The sequence below is a fragment of the Dermacentor silvarum genome, chromosome 4 (assembly GCF_013339745.2).
Source record: "Dermacentor silvarum isolate Dsil-2018 chromosome 4, BIME_Dsil_1.4, whole genome shotgun sequence".
In the NCBI taxonomy this organism is placed as follows: Eukaryota; Metazoa; Arthropoda; class Arachnida; order Ixodida; family Ixodidae; genus Dermacentor; species Dermacentor silvarum.
Genome location: NC_051157.2, coordinates 98,900,252 through 98,919,158, shown reverse-complemented (window position 1 = coordinate 98,919,158; position 18,907 = coordinate 98,900,252). Strand labels below are relative to the sequence as shown.

The 18,907-nt window shown below is 44.5% G+C and overlaps 2 protein-coding genes across 2 annotated transcripts in view; one reads left to right on the top strand and one right to left on the bottom strand.

The window, feature by feature from the left end:
- Nucleotides 1–18,907, top strand: part of LOC119450434 (ubiquitin-like modifier-activating enzyme 1) — a 50,039-nt gene that overhangs the window by 5,204 nt on the left and 25,928 nt on the right. The window contains exons 4-15 of the mRNA XM_049665869.1: nt 1,917–2,051; nt 7,642–7,748; nt 7,854–7,944; nt 8,778–8,910; nt 9,033–9,130; nt 9,286–9,432; nt 10,566–10,736; nt 12,286–12,390; nt 12,537–12,617; nt 13,947–14,099; nt 16,722–16,887; nt 17,449–17,645. Of these exons, the coding sequence (XP_049521826.1) occupies nt 1,917–2,051; nt 7,642–7,748; nt 7,854–7,944; nt 8,778–8,910; nt 9,033–9,130; nt 9,286–9,432; nt 10,566–10,736; nt 12,286–12,390; nt 12,537–12,617; nt 13,947–14,099; nt 16,722–16,887; nt 17,449–17,645 (1,584 nt within the window). The remainder of the gene's footprint in view (nt 1–1,916; nt 2,052–7,641; nt 7,749–7,853; nt 7,945–8,777; nt 8,911–9,032; nt 9,131–9,285; nt 9,433–10,565; nt 10,737–12,285; nt 12,391–12,536; nt 12,618–13,946; nt 14,100–16,721; nt 16,888–17,448; nt 17,646–18,907) is intronic.
- The window catches only part of LOC119450432 (sialin-like), a 233,203-nt gene continuing 226,476 nt past the window's right edge, over nt 12,181–18,907 (bottom strand). The window contains exon 11 of the transcript XR_007466436.1: nt 12,181–12,191. The gene's annotated coding sequence lies outside the window, so the exon portion shown is untranslated. The remainder of the gene's footprint in view (nt 12,192–18,907) is intronic.

Here is an 18,907-nt window from a genome sequence, read left to right as displayed (position 1 = left end):
CGACTACACCCTTTGAGGTGGCGCAGATGAGTGCTGAATTAAACAATGATATGGCTGCTGGATATTACGAAATAAAAGTTCTCCATGTAAAGCATGTTTCTGGCATGATTAGTCTGTTATTAGTTTTAGCAGACATAATTAATAAAATTATACACACTGGTGAAATTGCGGATGAATTGAATATAGCCGAAATTAATCCAGTTCATAAGGGAGATGACGCTACTAATCTTAACAATTGCGGGACAATTTGAGTCTTTCTCCTTTTCTTAAAAATAAATTTAGCATGTTGCCAATGATAGACTAATATATTTCCCTACCGCCCACCAAGCGATAACAGAAGCAAAGAATGGTTTCCAGAAAAGCAGGTCCCTAGAACAACCACTGATGCCTATTAAAGATAAATAGTTAGGAACATTGAAAGCGACTTATTAACGCATGGTTTATTCTTAGACCTAAATAAGGCATTTGATGCTGTTCAACACGATATCTTACTAAAAAATCTGGAAATGTATGGTGTACGAGGAGTACCTCTAAAGCTGCTCAGCACTTATTATTCAAATAGAACCAGTACGTGTTTAATAATTCTTGATCGTCTGATAAAATGTTGATGAAAGAGGGAGTACACCAAGGCTTTTTTTTTTTTGGGGGGGGGGGGGGCCTTTGCTGTTTTTAACACATGCTAATGATATATAACAGATATGTACGGTTGCCTTGATGTAGTGACGTACGGGGATGATACGAATGTGTTTTTTAGCGAGATGAATAGATGATGCCCAGGAACAGTGCCAGTGCTTACCTTCAAGATCTGTAAATATGTTTAGAGTTGAATGGCCTAAGCTTGAATACAAAGAAGACTAAGATCGTCATTTTTGAACCAACAGGCAGGAAAAGTCGCGAAGCTATTTATTACGTTAACATTTGAAAGCTGCTTATTAACACAAGTCTGTGAGCCAATTTTTGGGCGTGTGGTTTAGAGACCGCTCATGGAAGACACATGTGAATAGGTTGTCATCTGAACTATTACAGGAAGTATATATAAATACGCAACCTATTCCATAATTATTCCATAATTAGCTACGCAACCCTTGTATGGGGAACAACCACGTCCAATAACTGTGGGAAGCTAACTCTTCTTCAAAAGAAAATATTGCGTACATTCGACAATTACACTGGAAATCCACGGCAAATACGAAATCAGCCGCTCTTTACAAAATACAAGATGCCAAAAGCAGATCAGGTTCACCATTTTAAGTTATTACAGTGGATTTACAATGCCACAATGTAATTTTTGAGCCAGGACGTTTAGTTCGTAGTAAGCTGTGAGCTCAGCGGCTACTTCGAATACAGCTTCGTTTCGGTCGCACAGCGTTTGTCAACGAACTGATAAAAATAAAATAGCCTCTCTTTCCAAGGAGTGTGTATTGAGACGACGTTACTTTAGCGATGTCAAAACCTTATGCCGCTTCAAGACCAGTGGAGCCTACAGTTGTTAACTTAATTTTTTCATAAGATAGTTCGCGCTGCATTACAATGTGCACTTTCTGTGGATGCATTTTAGATAGATAAAGTTGATTCATCACCTGACGATATTGTTTCACGTCTATTGCCATGCGGCACTAGCTCATTGCTAGGCGATACAGCAGAATATCTTTACTATATGGCTGCCTTGGGTTCAAGGCCAGATTTGCTCCAGGTTTAGTATCAGCAACCTTCAATTTCCCAATTAAGGACGATGAAGCGTTCGACCTAGATGCACAAATGTAGTCAGAACAAAGTTTAAAACTTGGCTGCCTACTGACAGGGATCTCGGCAAGGGACATGCATGTTTGCGAATTTTGCTGCATTCCTTGATAGGTGACGCATTGCAGTGCGAAGAGTGTTTGCCGCCTTCACTGTGATGCTCGTATGTTTTCCAGTACTACCTAAGCGAGGACAACCTGGGCAGGAACAGAGCCTCCGCTTCCGAGGCATCGCTAGCGCGACTTAACCAATACGTGCGTGTGGAGAGCCACACGGAGCCTCTGACCAAGGATTTCGTGAAGCAGTTCAGCGTGAGTGGCAATGTTTTGGGGCTAACGCCCGAGTCTGATTCTATAGCTTGGATTGGTTCCTATGGAATCGTAGCTAACGTCACTGGAATTCCGAAAAATCACCTGCAGATCACAGTGAGAATGTACAAAGCTTATTTTCGTGCTTTAGAATTACCTGTAATTAATCATCTGCATTCGCTAATTGTTGTGTCTGGATTGGTCGGCGCCTGCGTGTGCGAACTGCAGTAGTCTATAGACTGATTTGTGCATGCGATTCGTCCTTGGCCCCCTTTCACAAGAGCAGTTTGTCCAATGGATCCATTTTGCAAAAGGTGAAAAGGGGACATCAGCAAACGCTGAAAGCGAACATGTTATCAGATGAGGAGGGCGAGAGTTACAGAGCCGAATTCACAAAGCTTTCCGCTTGTAAGTGCTCTTTGCTGTTGGCTATACTAACCATAAATACAGTGCCACATTTGGTTGAAAAGTGTTTTGCGAACGAAAGGCATTGTGTGGAGTTAGGCTCCAGGGGCCGAGTTCACACAATTAGTTATCAATAATATGACCCGAGCAATCATGTGATGAACATAGTTTAGCCAATCTGGCCTACCAATGATCCGAACAAGCTTTACGAACAAAAATATTTGTAAATTCAATCGCATATTTATGGAGCGACGGGGCTTTCACTTATGCATAAGATCCGTTATGCACATATTTTTGTCCCTGAGCTTTGTCAAGGTTTCTTCTTAGTTCAGGAAGGAAATACACCGAAAGAACCGCGCCAATATTTAATGAAATCAGATTGAGTAGTTCCATACCATGCACTCTGTTTGCCAGGCATGGCCGTGAATTAACATCGTTATTCAATAAACGAAAAGAAACGGTGAAATGCCACTATTATTGGTGTTGGCACGCAAGAGCTGTTTTTCTATAAGCTTCTCAGCTATACGCGGCAAGTTTGTCTACTGTTGTGTCGCTGCCTTCATTGCTGGCCTTAGAGTCTAGACGGTGCCGCTCTCCGACACTTGGCACAACAGCCGCGTCAGCAGTAATAGAAAGCAAATGTTCAGCATAATGTTCGCAAACTTATGCTGGCATCATTCCACTGCATCTGCAGCTTTTCGAGTGGCATGATGGCACATATCCTCTCTTTAAACTTTCATATACATTATACTACTCTTGAAATAGTTAACAGAACAGAAACTAGTCAAGCTCGGTCAGGCTTGTTTCACTTCGCGTGTTTCGCATAGTAGTTGCATGGGACTGCAACACCTTCTGCACAATCACTGCTTCAGTGTTTTTTACCAGCGGAGGTGTTTAAGTCGGGCGTAATGTGTCTGCTGGATCCAAAAATGTGGGCCGATCCTCTGGAAGTGCAGAAAGGGTCCAAGCACAAATACCCTGTGAACTAGCGAAGCTGAGCCTGGCTAAGTCTAGCTAAGCATGGTTGGGACTACTTAAGCTTAGTCAGTCATCGATGACCAATTGATAGCCAATCAATAGCTAATCCGAAAATTCCGGATAATGCTGGGGATGTCTTGGTAGTGCTTAGCATAGCCCAAATACGTGGTCAATACCTTGCGATAGCCAATCGATAGCCAGTCAATAGCTAATCGATAATCGATCAATAATCAATAAATTACGGGAAATGCTGGGGTTGACTTGGTAGTGCTTAGCCTAACCCAAAAGCCCGGACTAGCTAGGTGCCCATCAGCTCCGCTGTCTCTTTAGCATTGCGCCTCCAGTGCAAGCTACGCTAATTTCTTTTTGCTTCGAACGCACACAGGAAAGCCTACACACGTTACTCGAATTACGTCACTAAATTATGTGCCCAGGCGGACATACCTTACAACAAATCAAATTATTATTTAATATAAATTGCAGGAAAGACCTTATTAGTTACAATCTTTAGGGTTCATGAATATATCGGAAAAGTATAAGAGGATCGTGATAAAAATGAAATTACGGGTTTTCATATTTCAGAATGCCCATGCCGACCGAAATACCTGGCGTGAAATTATTCCTTCAATTTGCCTGATTACGCACGGGGCACCTCGAAAAGCGGCTCTTTGTCCAACCCCTGTGTTACGTAAGAGCGTGGTGCGAAGTATAACAGCCGACGCACTTCCGGTCTTCCACGGATCTTGTTTCGATTGGATCTGTGTGCAAATCCCGATTGGACGTATAGTCGCCTCGGAAGCAGATGCGAGATGACCGCTTTATCGCGCCGCATACCCAATCTTCATATTACGCCGCCCTGTTACGTCACAGGGGGTTGCACTGCTAGTCGCGCTTCGGAGTGCCATGTAAACAGAAATAACTGTCATCAAAATAATCCTTCAAATAATTGACTGATTATATTAACGCCGATTATTTCATTTTAAATGGCCGTTTTGAAATGTGGAAACGTGGAATTAGACTTCTCTGGTGATTCCCTTGTACGTTCCGATATAATCAGGTACCGTAAAGTATGTAAGTAGGCAGGTAATTAATGTAGTCAGTTTAATTATTGATCGGATTGCTTTGGCAAATTCTTGCAAATGATGTCCGGTTGGGTAGATAATTATTCTGTAGTGACGTGATTCGGGTAGCTATTGTGGGTTTTTCATGAAGGGTTCATGAAGGGTTTTCATGAAGGGTTCGAAGCAAAAAAAAAAAAAAGGAAGAAAAAAGACCTTGTACATTAAAAATACAAATTGCAGATTTACGTTCTATTACATATATGTGTGCACCACTCTGTGCTGCCCACAGTTCTTTCGTCGCCGCGTGCAGTGATTGAAATCTCTCTAGCTTTCGTAACGTTGCCTCCTATCTATAAAACGGAGTATAGGGCCGCGATATTGCGGCGATTCCTTCCACTCAATTCTATGCTACTGTTTTCAGTCGCCGTTAACGGCCGGCTGATCACGTAGATAACGCGGGTCGAGCTCCGCTCTGAGCGCTGACCGAGCGCGAAAAGGAATAGCATCAGAAAAGGCATCGCCACAATTTCGCGCCTAGGAAACCTTCGCTCCACACTTGCATCTCGTAAAAATCTCGATCTTGGTCGAGCCATCGCCATTGCCCATTCGTTGCAATTGTACAGCGCCCCATGTATACGGTACTCAAAAGGACATATCAAAGACAAAAACTAAATCAGTTTAGATTGTTAAGTCATGCTCTAAAAGCTCTACTTTCATGAATTTTTGGTATAGGTTTATTATTAGAGCAGGAAATGAAAGTACAAAGTTCGTGCCTTAAGCCCAGCGCCAGTACGTCAATTTGACTTCATGGATTTCAAAGTATATTTTCTATTTGGAGTGGTGTGGCTCAGTAAAACTTCTTGAAACTTGCCAAGTTCATCTTATCGCATTTTAAGAATTAAATGTTGTCCATCATTACCGGTAAGAATTTAGGTAGGCCAGAACCGACGCTGTCAAAATTAATGACGTCATGGTGCAGGAAGGTTGTGTCGCCACACATTTTTTGCATCCGTTTTTGGCTTATCAAGCCTCCTCTGTCGGCAATAGTGTTTTTAATGCGTTATTTATTAATTACTAACTTCCTAATTGCTTTACAAAAAATAATTTTTTAAACATTCACAGGGTCTCCTATGTTACCCCTAAGACAACTTGAAGGCGAGAGCAAAGTTCCGATGCATTATAGACGAACACGTGACGTAAACATACCCCTTAATTCGCTTAGCCATCCCTGTTAATTCCAATGGTTGTGCGTTCGACTGTCACCAAAGGTCGAGGGCTCGTAGCCTTAACTGACACCAAAGGTCGTCGGTTCGACTCCCACCAAAGGTCGAGGGTTCGTAGCCTTTTTTGTACCTTTCATGTCTCCGATGCTTTTTCGCTCAAGGTCGACTGTCTATTGAGGCATATAAGGCTTTCGCATTGAAAATTCAGCCCAAATTATTTTTCTCTTTATAGTCCTTTTAAAGCTCATAATGTAGCGGTTGCGGCCGCCGTAGATATGTGTAAGCACGACGCTCCATAGTGCTGGCGTTGACATGTGTAATCAGGCTCGTTTGAATTGACTTTGCAGTGTCCAGCGCACAGGTGGTGAAGCTAACGGAGTCGTTAAAGCTGCATGCATGCTATCCGCACACATTCAACGGGTCACGTGGCTGTGGTAGCTAAGGCACTTCCTGTCATGTACTGTTTCCCTTCGTGGGTTCTGCCTTCCAAGACTCCTGTTGTCACTAGTTCCTGGTCAATTCAAGCTTCATGTTCCCAGTTGCATGCGGCGTCAAGCTGGCCACTTGAAGACACAGATTTCGACACTCATTTGCGCACTGTTTTCTCATTTTTCTGCCCTGCTCACGTCAATATTTTCGACGTCCACCGTCGAATGAGAAGAACGCAGACGTATCGCACTTCCACGCTAACCCTTTTTCTTTCGAATACGTTAAAAGGTAATTTTTCTATAACTTATTTAGACAGGTAATGCACTGGGTGGAACTGTAAACAAATTAAAGAAGGCACCTGACGGTTTGACCACGCGACTCCTTCTTTTTTTTTTCAACCACCCGTGAGGTAACGCCCTAGTGATAACCCAAGAGTGAACTAGATAAGCCACTGAAACTGGAGGCGTGCCGAGGGTTGAATTTCATGTCTTGATAACATCAGCCCATTCATCTAAGGGCGTCGCCAGAGCTCGTGGAGATCCCGAACTTTGCTAAACTCTGGGCTTCCTGCATAGCGCCCCAGAGCCCGTTTTCACAAAAATCTGTTACACTATAGAACTGTTCGTAAGAGAAAATTTCGTCTAATCCTGGTGCTCGACATGTCATTTAGCGAATGTAGCTGGTCAATGAGAAATAGCACTTAAGAAAGAAGAGCGTTGTGAATTCGGACTCGCATAATTTAGGGAAATATTTCTTGACACTAGGGAACGTTTCTGGCGAAGAGCCAAAGACAAGAAACACGTGCGAACGAAGCATGGCGTCGAACGGAAAGCCGAAGGTGGGATACGCCATCGAAAGCAGTGGAGGTTGTCATACATGTACCACTGACGCGTGAAATCGCATATCAGTGGTGTCGCCGCAAGCTGAGTTCATTGAGATATCGACGAGATAAGAGGGACGAGAATGTGAGAAATTATTGAGAAGCGACCGCAACCATCATGCAATCACAACTCTTGGTGAATGGGGACAAGCGTTCACTACAAAATGAAGATGGATGAAAGGGTTGATTTCGGCCGCATAGATCATTGTGTCGCCGAAACCATCGTACCACCTAATGAAATCAATGCACCGAGCTGACCGGTACACGCCAGTGGTCTACGATACCGGGTGACCGCCATCTCTGCTGTCCTTGACGTATCTCTGGTACGCTTAAGTTGCGTAGGCACATGTTTTAACGGCCTGTAAAGAAAGCTGATGTGATTAACTCCATGTCCCACTCAATAACTTGAGGCGCCTTGTCGTAACTATACGGAGCTGGGAGCTACGCAAAAGAAAGAAAAGAAAAAGAAATAAAGAAAGAAAAAGAACTGAGCGAGCGAACGAACGAGCGAATGAACGAACATGAGACAGAAGATTTTCGTAACTGGTATTCCTTTATTGTTAAGTGTATCGCCAACAGGCCCAAGCTTCTCACATAACCAAATTTTGTCCTCCTAGGTGGTGGTACTGACAGAGACTTCGCTGGAAAGGCAAGCGCTCATTGCGACCTTCGCCCACGAGAACAACATTTCCCTAATTGTGGCCGATACACGGGGCCTTGCTGGGTGGGTCCTTCAGCCTAGAGCCGTTTTCACGTAGCGTAACGCTGTTTCTCAAACGCTTCACAAAAGCAGCGTTTGTGTCACCATTCTCGGCTTCTTTCACTGCAGGCAGATATTTTGCGACTTCGGAGAGAATTTCCGAGTGCTGGACACGAACGGAGAGCAGCCGCTATCTATATTGATCGGGTCCATCACCAAGGTACGTAAGAAAACACGTTGGCTCGCATATATTTTTGAGAACGCATTATTGGAGGGCTTTGGGAAACAAATAATTTAGACGTGTCTTTTTTATTTAAGAAACCGCTTTTACCGGTTTCGCATTGTCTGGTCTCGCACATCGTTAACTTGGTGTACTTCGGACATTACTGAATAATGAAAGAATACGATGATCATAAATTAGTGCAAACTTGTCTAGCACTTGTTGCCAAAATGTTCGGGATTTAAAAAAATGTTTTGCACTATTTGCCCTACTCTCGCTACATCCTAATTGCGTTTTTTTTTTTTTTTTTTTTGTTCGAGCACGCCTACCGTGGTTTAGGTCTTTATTCAGTTCTGTGCTTCCTCAAGTAATTCTAAATGAAAAGAAAACGAATCGCGAGAAGTGGCGATAATTTTTACGATAATAAGCGAGAACTGCCTGTTTCTCATTCAGTTTTACCTTCTCTCCACCCACCTATTCCACAATACTCTACCTCACCGTGAACATGGGCCACTTCCTGTTTTATCATTCATACACATTAGTAATGCATAATGTGCCGAAGAAGTCGCAGAACAGGTCCATTGTTCGCTCATAAAAGTAAAGGTTAAAATCCATCGATTGATGGAAGCAGAACCTTGACTTTAGCCGTCGAGTGTTTCAGAAAAGTGGATTGAAATTGAAAGACTGCTTAACACAAAGCCTACAAGTCGGAGAGTATCAGTGCGTAAGCAGGTATGGATTTTTCGCTTTCGTTCGTCATGGTCACGGAATAAGATAAGCTCTATCTTACACCGTGGTCACGTGATATCTCTCTACTCTGCGCGCCTGCGTAGGACGAGGAGGGCGTGGTGACCTGCCTGGACAAAATGCGGCACGGCTTCGCAGATGGAGACTACGTCACCTTTTCCGAAGTCAAGGGCATGACCGAGATCAACAACTGCCCACCGATGAAAGTCAAGGTGCTCGGTGAGTGAAGCTGTGCTTCCAGTGGCTGCGGAAGTACCGCTTAGAATGTACAAGCATTCGCCTTAGTTACCTGTGCATTGCTGGAGTCTTTGCCTTTCCTGGTGTGTTTTACGCTCATCCAGGTCCCGACACATTCTCCGTCGGCGACACAACGCAGTACGGTCAATACACCCTAGGCGGCGTCGCAACCCAAGTAAAAATGCCAAAGGAGATCAAGTTCGTGAGTTGCTTTTAGATTTTTATTTTGTCGATTGTAGGCTATTGAAGCTCATTGAAAGCTTATTGTGCTTCTGTCGCATGTGCGGCCTGGCCATTTTGTGGTTATAGTTTCACAGGAAGCGAGTGTTAATCGTTTCTTGTTCTGTGCATTTTCAGAAATCCTTCAAAGAGTCCATGGCTGAGCCGGAATTCGTCATGTCGGACTTCGCCAAGGTGAACCGTGCTCCACAGCTTCACCTGGGTTTCCAGGCTCTTCATGCATTTCACCAGTCGCACTTACGTCTTCCTCGGCCTTGGAACAAAGTACGTCATCATCACAGCGGGTCACATCACTACGTGTATAGTGCAAGGTCGGCCAGGGCGTCGACATGGAACTTGAACGTATAGTACAAATGAGCGCGAAGACAAATTTAGTAGTAGAGAATCTAGTTGATATCTATAAGGGTTGAGCAGCAATAAGACAAAGCTGAGCAGCATAAAACTCAACATCCATGCCTCTTGCACTATAAATTTCCAGCGCAAAATATTGGGCAATGCATGGTTGTCATTTCTATTGCTGGCATCGCAACCTTCTTCCACGTCTTTCGTGTGGACGGCTGTTTTCTAATCTCTCTCACCGCGTGACTATAAACGTCCTATGATTACTGCGTGCGCGGCCGTAATATGCTCACTTACCACGCGGCGATAAAGTTTTACGGAATGTGAGCCAATATTCTGCTTATTTTTTGGCCCGAATAAAAAGTGGCCACTCGATCCAAAGTGTGGTTCAGTTGCTTTCAACTTTTTCGCGGTTTAACCTAATTCTAAATCGGGACCTGAATCCACAACATTCTTGCCAAAGTGCCATCTGGTATTGGCAATCGTAGTAAGCTTTCACTAATAATGTTTCGTTGTTTAGAAGAAGCAAAAGCGACCGTGTGCCCTTTGATATGTCTTTCGACTGAAAGAAAGTTGCAGTTTCGCCCGAAAGGCTAACCATCGATTCCGATAGCAAATTTAGACAGCTATGCGAAGTAAGGATAGTAGTTTTATCGACCGTAAAAACTTGCAGACATTCGCTTACTAACTGAATTAACAAGCATGGTGTCACGCGCGCACGAACAGAAACACACCTCAATCAATGACCATGGACACTCGCGGTCAAAACACTGGTGGGGGGGAATAGCGGCAGCAGCAGCGAGCGAATCGACCTTCGTGCTGCCTCTCGCTTCAACGCGAACTAAGCGGCGAGAAGACAGCGCACACGAAGCCATCAGCACTCGGCGCGCGTAGACTCTGTACCTATCGCAAGTCGCTTTCAAGATAGGGTCCGCGCGGCCGTGCGCAGCCGCGCCATAGGCAGCCGCCGTAGCCACCACGTTGATACATGGGGTTGACATCTTGCTTAGTCACGTTTTCCATGAGACCCGTCGGCTAAACGCCCGTGGCCATTGCAGGACGATGCAGCGGAGGTTGTCCAATTAGCCAAGGCAAAGAACGCTGCTATGGCCAGACCACTGGAAAGCGTAGACGAGAAGCTGATCACGACACTGGCATGCGTATCGGCGGGCTCCCTGTGTCCGATGCAGGCAGTGATCGGAAGCATCGCTGCCCAGGAAGTGATGAAGGTGGGTTCCTCGCTCGTCGCCCATTTGGCCTTAAAGGGCCCCTCACCAGGCCCAATTGCAAATTTCGGTTATACACTGGAAGCTGTAAAGCGCCGTCTAAGAAGCGTTTCACCAAAATATTTTTTTTTTAAATTGGAACATTATTGGAGGAACATTGAAACTGTCCTGTTACCATGCCGCCACGAGGCGTGTCACTGCCAACGGAGACTCTCTCTCCCTCTGCATCATGCAGCGTTCCCAAGCGCTGTTCCTTCCCTGCCTTCTCTCATACAGGAGCGGAGGGATGTACCGTGGCGTAAGCCCCGCCTCCTTTCTTGCAGCGTCGTACGTTCCGCATTGGTTGATCAGTGATGGTCTGTGACGAAACACGCGCACCAAATAGGAACGTGTGCGTGTGACCATGGCTCTGTGGCTGGCAGGGCGCTGTAGAGAGAGTGAAAGAGCGCGGCGTTTGCTTTGAAATTTCAGCTGTGTTCGCAGAGCGCAGCTCCGTAATACTTCGCAGACATGATTGTCTCCGCGTCATGTATACGCTACGCTTGTTTGTTAAAAAATGAGCAAACCTGGTGAAGGCGCTCTTTAAGCGTTTACATCCTGGTGGCTCTGCTGCGCAGAGTCAGCTTTTAAAGCTAAGCTTTCTACGAGTACTGCCGTCCAATTAGAAGCCGTTTAGAAGCCGTACTGCATGCCACCTCGTGGACTACGTACGTACTTGGTACGACTCCGTACTAGCAGTTACTTAGTAGAACGAAGGGACTTGCTGCCGCTGCCTGCAGTTTAACAGGATGTTTAAAATAAGGTTTAAAACTCTTACATGCTTTCCTTGCTATTCTTATGAACACCTATGTCAAATCAAAATGAACACGGTGTGATGGGCATGACGTTGAATGTTATTGTCATCCCCACAAATATTTTAAGAATTGTGTAGAAAACTAACACACTTATTCAGCTCCATCCGGGAGCGTTTTGCAACGATCACATAGTGATGAAAAATCACGAGTTACCGGACACAGCTTAGCTGTTTAAGGTACGCAGCAAATCTTCAAGCCCTCCACGCAACCCCCCCCCCTCCCCCCCTTTCCCGGAAAAGAAAAGAAGTAATGAAAGAAGAAGCACGAAGGCGACTTGCCGTCGCTAAAATTCCGAACGATGGCATTGTGAAATATTCGGTACTGTTTGCATTTTGATTTATAAGTCTCTCGACCACAGTTTTGGACAGAACCAACCGAGTTCACCCATTCGCTTATAGGCAGGTGTGAAGGCCACGTAGAACAGTCAAATGTGACTCACAGGCAGGCTTTAGCTTTTTAACATTTACACGCACGAAGGATATAAAAACCACAATAACATACGTGTTCCTCGAATTAATTTTGTGTGTCCTGTTTAGCAGACAATTTACGCTGCTTTCGCAAATCGCGAATTGACAGTAGCCTCAATAATAGCCTTAACATTTGACTAATAGGCAGCCGCATACGGCAAAACTTGCTGTTTGTAAGTACTTTTCTTCTCGACTCCTTTCACGCTGTTCAGGTTCTTTATTACCTCACAGGCATGCAGTGGAAAGTTCGGGCCGATCCAGCAATGGTTCTATTTCGACGCTTTCGAGTGCCTTCCAACGGGCGGAGACGTTTCGGAAGCGGCTGCCAACGCAATGGTAAGCTTTCTGTAGAGTAAAAGACCGTCAGTATAGTTTTGGAATGATTCGTCGCATTGGCAAGGAATTCGCCAGAATTTCGCAGTCTGTTGCAGATTTATTTAATTGTAAGTGTGCAGATGTCTTTTTTCCTCTTCACTGCGCAGGAGCACACCCGTTACGCTGCGCAGGCCCGGGTTTTCGGAGCCGATGTGCAGGACAAGTTTATGGCTCAGAACTACTTTGTGGTGAGAAATGAAATCTTAAACTATCGAACTACTTTGAGGTGAGGGAATTAAATCTTAAACTATTATTGCCTATTGTGTGCTTGCAATTGCCTTTTTGGACGAATTTTGCGCGGTCGGCTGTCGTAAGGCTTTTTGACCTATTAGCAACTGCGCATGCTGTGCTTAGCCCTGTAATGCCCAATGTTCGCATATATATTCGACGGCGTTTAATTCCTCAGAATTCTCATTAAAGAACGTTAAAAGTAACGTTCTAACGCTCTTATTACTTCTTGGGAACTAGTTTACGAAACCAGTTTGGTTCCGCTTCAACGAATTTACTATCAAGGAATTCTGATATCTCTACACTTTTTCATTATCTCAGTATACTTAGGATTGTTGACTTGATTACAATGCTGGAATACTTGCTTATCGCATCATTAATCACCACATTCTTCAGTTCATTCATAGGAATGAGGCTTAACAAGATTTTCATTACGAAACTACCTACTTCTGCAAAAAGTTATAATTCCGGAACTTAAGCAACTGGTTTTTCAATAATTAGCTATGGAAGATTTTACCTTTTGCAATTAGGACTAAATCATCGCTTTGATCATTTAAACGAACTCTGAGGGCCTGTATTTTTATTTTACTCAGCAGTTAGGTTGTAATTAGCATCACTTACAGCACATCGGTTTAAGGCTTTAATTTGTACATAAGTTTCATGTTGTAATTTAAATAATCGGCGTAGCGATGTTCTGGTTACGCGTTTATAGTCAGCATACGATCTGATTGTTAGCAGTTTCTTGTCGTTACTAAAAAAACTGTTTTGGGCCAACGTTTATTGTCAATGCTTTTTTCGTATTGTATCAGAATTGCTTTATTGTGGCTTTTGTTTGTTTTTACTTAGTTTAATGTTTACTCGTTACCGCACTTTATGTTCAATGTTCAAAATATCAGATGTCCCATTACAGTGATTTCACATCTGAACCTCTTCCTCTGTATAGTTTCTAAAATGTATTGTTGCACACTATATGCTGAGTAAATTCCACTTTCTTCCTTTAGTAGCTTTTTTTTTTTGATGCGCTGGAGCGTTTGTTCAGTTGTGGAGAGTTCAGCAAACGAGTATTAAAAATTACATTAATTTTTTTTTCTACAAATGTACTCTGCATGCCAAACACATAACGTTTTTCCAATTTCTCTTGACGCGAAACTGCGTTCGGGCATTATAGTGTTAAAACAGAAGTGAGCAACTAAGAATGACTTTCTTCTTTTTGCTAACATGTAGTTGTTCCTTGTGATTTGGATGCCCCGAATCCTGCAATGGTTGCGTAATATGTCCCACGTGTGAAGGTTGGCGCTGGGGCCATCGGCTGCGAACTTCTCAAGAACTTCGCCATGATGGGCATTGGGGCGAGCGACGGCCTCATTCATGTGACAGACATGGACGTCATCGAGCGGTCAAATCTCAACAGGCAGTTCCTGTTTCGACCCGAAGACGTCGGCGTGAGTCATTTATTCGCTTCATCCGTTTTCTTTTCCTGGTTTCTTGCCTATAAAAACGTTTAGGAAGCATAATGTGCATTTTAATGTCTGTATCTGGTTGGGCGCAAGAGCAGAGTAGTCGTTATCTTCTTCTGCGGTTGTGGCTCTTGGATCAAAACACTCATTTATTTTCGCGAATAGGTACGAGCGTATGACCGCTTCCACGTTTTCAGGATAGGGGCTATAGGTATAGCATCACCCTTCTGCGATTTGAACGAAACGCTGGATTACGACGCCTTGTTCGCCTGGGTGCTTGTGCAAAATAGACCCATGCCCTCGTATCTCCTTTAGTCATCGCATGCGCGCTCGATCAGGCCCAATTAAAGTGCGTGCGACATATGAGATACATGCAAATAGGTCGTCACGGCCATGCTGCAAACTGGCGGGAAGCTGGGTTCGAGGTTGTTCGTCCGTTCTTTCAGCTACGCCGACGCTTATGCCTATTCCTCGTATGAGGCCTTGGCTTCACCCTTGCTTTGCAACGAAGAAAAATACATTTTTACCCGCCAGCACTGGGTTTCGGAGGCATCAGTTCGCAAGACCTTTACGCGTTATACATTGGTTCAACCCCACCAACTAGGCCTCGTTTATGCGAGCACTGTAGGGCTGGCGGAAAATAAACAGGCAACAGGCAAATGACATGTTTATGTAAATGTGGTTACGTTGGACTTTGGCTTCCGTGTCGACTAGCTAGTATACGAGCCTTATTCAGGTACATTATTCATAAAAAAATTTTAAGCGCAGCTTTATAGGCTCACAAGTTTCGGCGGTGGTTGTGGTAGTGGTGGTGTCACGCTGAAAACTGGGCCGGTCCTGGCCATTGAGCAGAAAGGGTTTAAACTCAATGGCACATACCAGGGACAAAAAAATAGAGAGAGAGAAAGGAGACAAAGAAAGAGAAATAGAAGGAAAGAAAGAGAGAGAGAAAGAGAAAATCACCAGCGCTTCCCCTGTCGAGAAAATGGGGGTAAGCAAAGGCTGGTCGTGTGTATACTTGACCTACTACTTTCCCTTCCCTTTCCTACTACTTTTCGTTCCCTTTCCTTCTACTTTTGTTTCCCTTTCGTGCGACTTTTCCTTCCATTGCCTTGTACGTTTCCTTACCTCGATGCATACATTTAATAAACGTTTGTTTATTGACATGTCGTGAACTTTACGTTACCCTCACGAAGGTCAGATACACACACGACAAGCTTCGCTTACCTTCATTTTCTCGACAGGGGAAGGGCTGGCGATTTTTTTCTGCCAGAATATTTAGTAAAAGCACATTCCAGCCAATTCGGATGCTGGAAATATTAGTTTAGGTGGGAGAATAATCGAGCTTTGAATACAAATAGAATGCTACGCACTATTCTTATTCGTATTCGGAAGTAGCCTCTTCTGTATTTTAGAATATTTCGAATATTATGCAACAACCGACTGTTAAAGTATTATGCTTCATATGCTAAACAAAGAAGCGTAAATTATCAAAAGTTGAACGACAAAAGTTTTCGAAGCAATTCAGACACGAAATGGGTATTGCAAGCTTTGGTTTTGTTTTAACGACGGACGCCTGTATGTCAACACATGATTTTTGTTTGTATTCTGTAATTTAAGGTAGTCTGTTCATGTAGCAGTCTTACAACCAGTGGTTTATTTCCATGCAACGGGCCCTTCTACATGTGCTTACGGTACACAAGTCTTTCAGAAGCTGTTTTTCTTTCCACACCTTCTGATTTTTCTTTTCTTGTAACCATTTATTGAGAATTTTCGGAAAGCTAGTCATGCATCATCCATTCATTCTTAGAAAGCTTTTTGCAACCAGGCCTTCAAGAAGGGACGCTATTTGTGCAGTTTTTTAAATGACCAGCAGTGATGCTGTGTTTAAAACCGATGCTAATTGTCCCTGATACTTAGCTGTCTTTCTTTTTTGTCCTTGTGAGTACAAGCCTAGTGCCTAATTATACCGAAATATATATTCCTGCTGTAAATGTATGCGTCTGCGTTGAACTTTTCTATAGCCGATTCGCTATTCGAAACTTACTATTCGTATTAGATTAGTATTAGAAAAATTTGATAGTTTACCTCTATTTATTATAAACGATAGCGGCCGGCCAATGGCAAATATCACTTAAGAACGAAAAGTTTCGTGAATTTGGCCCCAATGCCCATATTTACAAAAAGTTCTTAAACGAAAATTGTTTTGTAAGAGAAAATTCAAGCCACTCCCGACAGTGAACATAATAAAATAGTGGCCGTTCAATGATATAGAGCACATACCGACGAGAGCCTTTGGGCCAAATTCAGGCTTTTCGTTCTTAAGTAATTTGACATTGGCTAGCGCCCTTCCACATATTTCCAGTAACAGTATTGTCCAGAAATTACCCTTACGAACACTTCTGGCGCAAAGAACTTTTCGTCAATGCGGGCCTTCGTATATTCGGCGTCAGTTCCTGTAAGCGAACCTTATGTCGTACTGCAAAATTGTGCATTTGGCACACAGTATAGACTCACAATTCTTTGCCTAAAGTTTGCCTTCTTCGACGTATGTTATGGCGATTGGGCTTTTTCAAGCGTGTTCTTGTGGTTTGATGCCGCACGCAGTCCATGAAGTCGGCCACGGCCGCGAAAGCTGTCGTTGAAATGAACCCCGAGGTGAACATCGCAGTCCACGAGGACCGAGTGGGAATAGACACGGAGAACGTATACAACGACGACTTCTTCGATTCTTTGGACGGCGTGGCCAATGCATTGGACAACGTGGACGCGCGTGAGTGTGCAGCCATCTTGGAAATTCTGGGTTGCCGTCACAGCTCGGGAGCGCATTGCGGGAGTGGGGGAGTGTGGAGCTGAAGCATTGTCGTGCCTTCCTCTTTACGCAGGCGTAAATGCTTCTTGCAGTTGGGCAGTCGCAGTGCGGCGTGACGCGTGTGCGTGTCCATATAACAGAATGCTGCTGCTTGGACATAGTCGATATCAACAGACTAGGTTACTTGCTTTTGCAGTATTGACGTAGGTAAATTGCGTGTCACCTTAATATCTCGGATGGAACAGAGCACGATTATGAAAGCCAGCGCCCTAATTCTTGTCAGCAGCAACGAACGATTTTTTTTTTTATGGGGAAGGTGCCCTTTCTACAGTCGTGTTTATTCTGAAGTGTTCCTTAGTCAAGGGTGACTTTAACCGTTCATTCCCGAAAGCCGTCGCAAAAGCTTTAAATGAGACACCAACACGGAGGGTCATCGCGAATTGTTTCGTCATGCGCAATAACTAGCAATGATATCGTATTCATTGGGTTCGACCTTGCCTGATCAAAAGACGTCGTGTGCAGGCCAGTACATGGACAGGCGCTGCGTGTACTACCGCAAGCCGCTGCTCGAGTCCGGCACTATGGGCACCAAGGGAAATGTCCAGGTGGTGAAGCCGCACTTGACCGAGTCCTACTCGTCCTCTCAGGACCCGCCAGAAAAGGCGATACCCGTCTGCACCATCAAGCATTTTCCCAACAACATCGAGCACACCCTGCAGGTCCGTATTGTGCCTTTCCCATCCCTAGTGCTTTCTGTTTTTACAACGAAGCTGTTTATGCGGACCCTGTACCGTCGTTGTCGGAGTTCGCTAAAAAAGGGGCCACGTGGCCTAGCCGGAGAGGAGAGGAAAAGAGCTCAACAGGGGGAAAGGGGTTGGAGTGGCCCCATCTCCCCGTGTGAGAATACTGTGAGAGCGTGCAGATGAAAAGGCGAACGGTGAGTGGGGGTCGACGTCACTGGCGCCATCCAATATTCGCGTTGGAGGGAGAGAGCGTGAGGCGTATCTGGCACCGCACAGCTTTCGTGTCTGTTAGGCAGCACAATGAAATACTTGTTTTATCCGATTAGCATTCTTCGGGTATTTCGCGCACTTTTCGGGGTCCGTCTGTCTGTCTAGAAGCTATCTATTTGTATCTTTAACCATTTTCCCGCCAACTGGGTCACTGGTAGTGGGTAGACCATGGCATAGGGTTTCTGTGTAGAGGGAATAGGGTTTGAAACCAACCGTCAGACCAACTTGAGTCATTGAGTATGTGGCACTGGTGTATATGCCACGGTTCAATGAACTTCTTTGATGCCAACTTGTATCACTGGATACGTTTCACTAGTCGTGTACCGCTCTTCAGTAACCCTCTTTGATGCGAACTTGAGTAACTAGGCAAGTTTCGCTGCATATTTGCTGCTCGTCGGGGACAAAAAAAAATCCTTTAAATTTCTCCAGTGCTCGGCGGAATCGTACCCGTGCCATGCGCCGACTTCGCGGCGTCGTCGCCAGATGGCGCGACGTGTACAGTAGGAAGCGCGAGGAACTCTGCGGCTATACGCGTTTCGGCGTTGTAAATACGGTGTCGTTATATTGCTTCGAGGCTAATCGCAATAACGTCGACATTTGTCGTGAGATAGATTCCGCCGGAAATTTTTTTGAAACTTTTGAAGCAATCTTTTACGGCCAGTTTGTTATGAACAGCATGAGGTTTACGCAACAAGAGCGCATTTGAATCGACTTTACTGCATTTAGCTTGGCCGGTCATCCCACCGGCGACATGCGTGCGTTGTATCTCTTGTAGCCTGAGATTTGACCATGAATGTGCTTACTGGGCTGAGGCGGGTGTGTCTAGCGGCCTGTCCAGTCAGAAGTATAGCGTGTCTAGACAAAATGTAGCTACGTGCCTAGTCAAAGGTATGCGGTGGCAGTTCTTTGCGACGCGGGACATAGCTTTTAGCCAAAGAGGCAACCACAACGGCTTGTATCCGCATTAG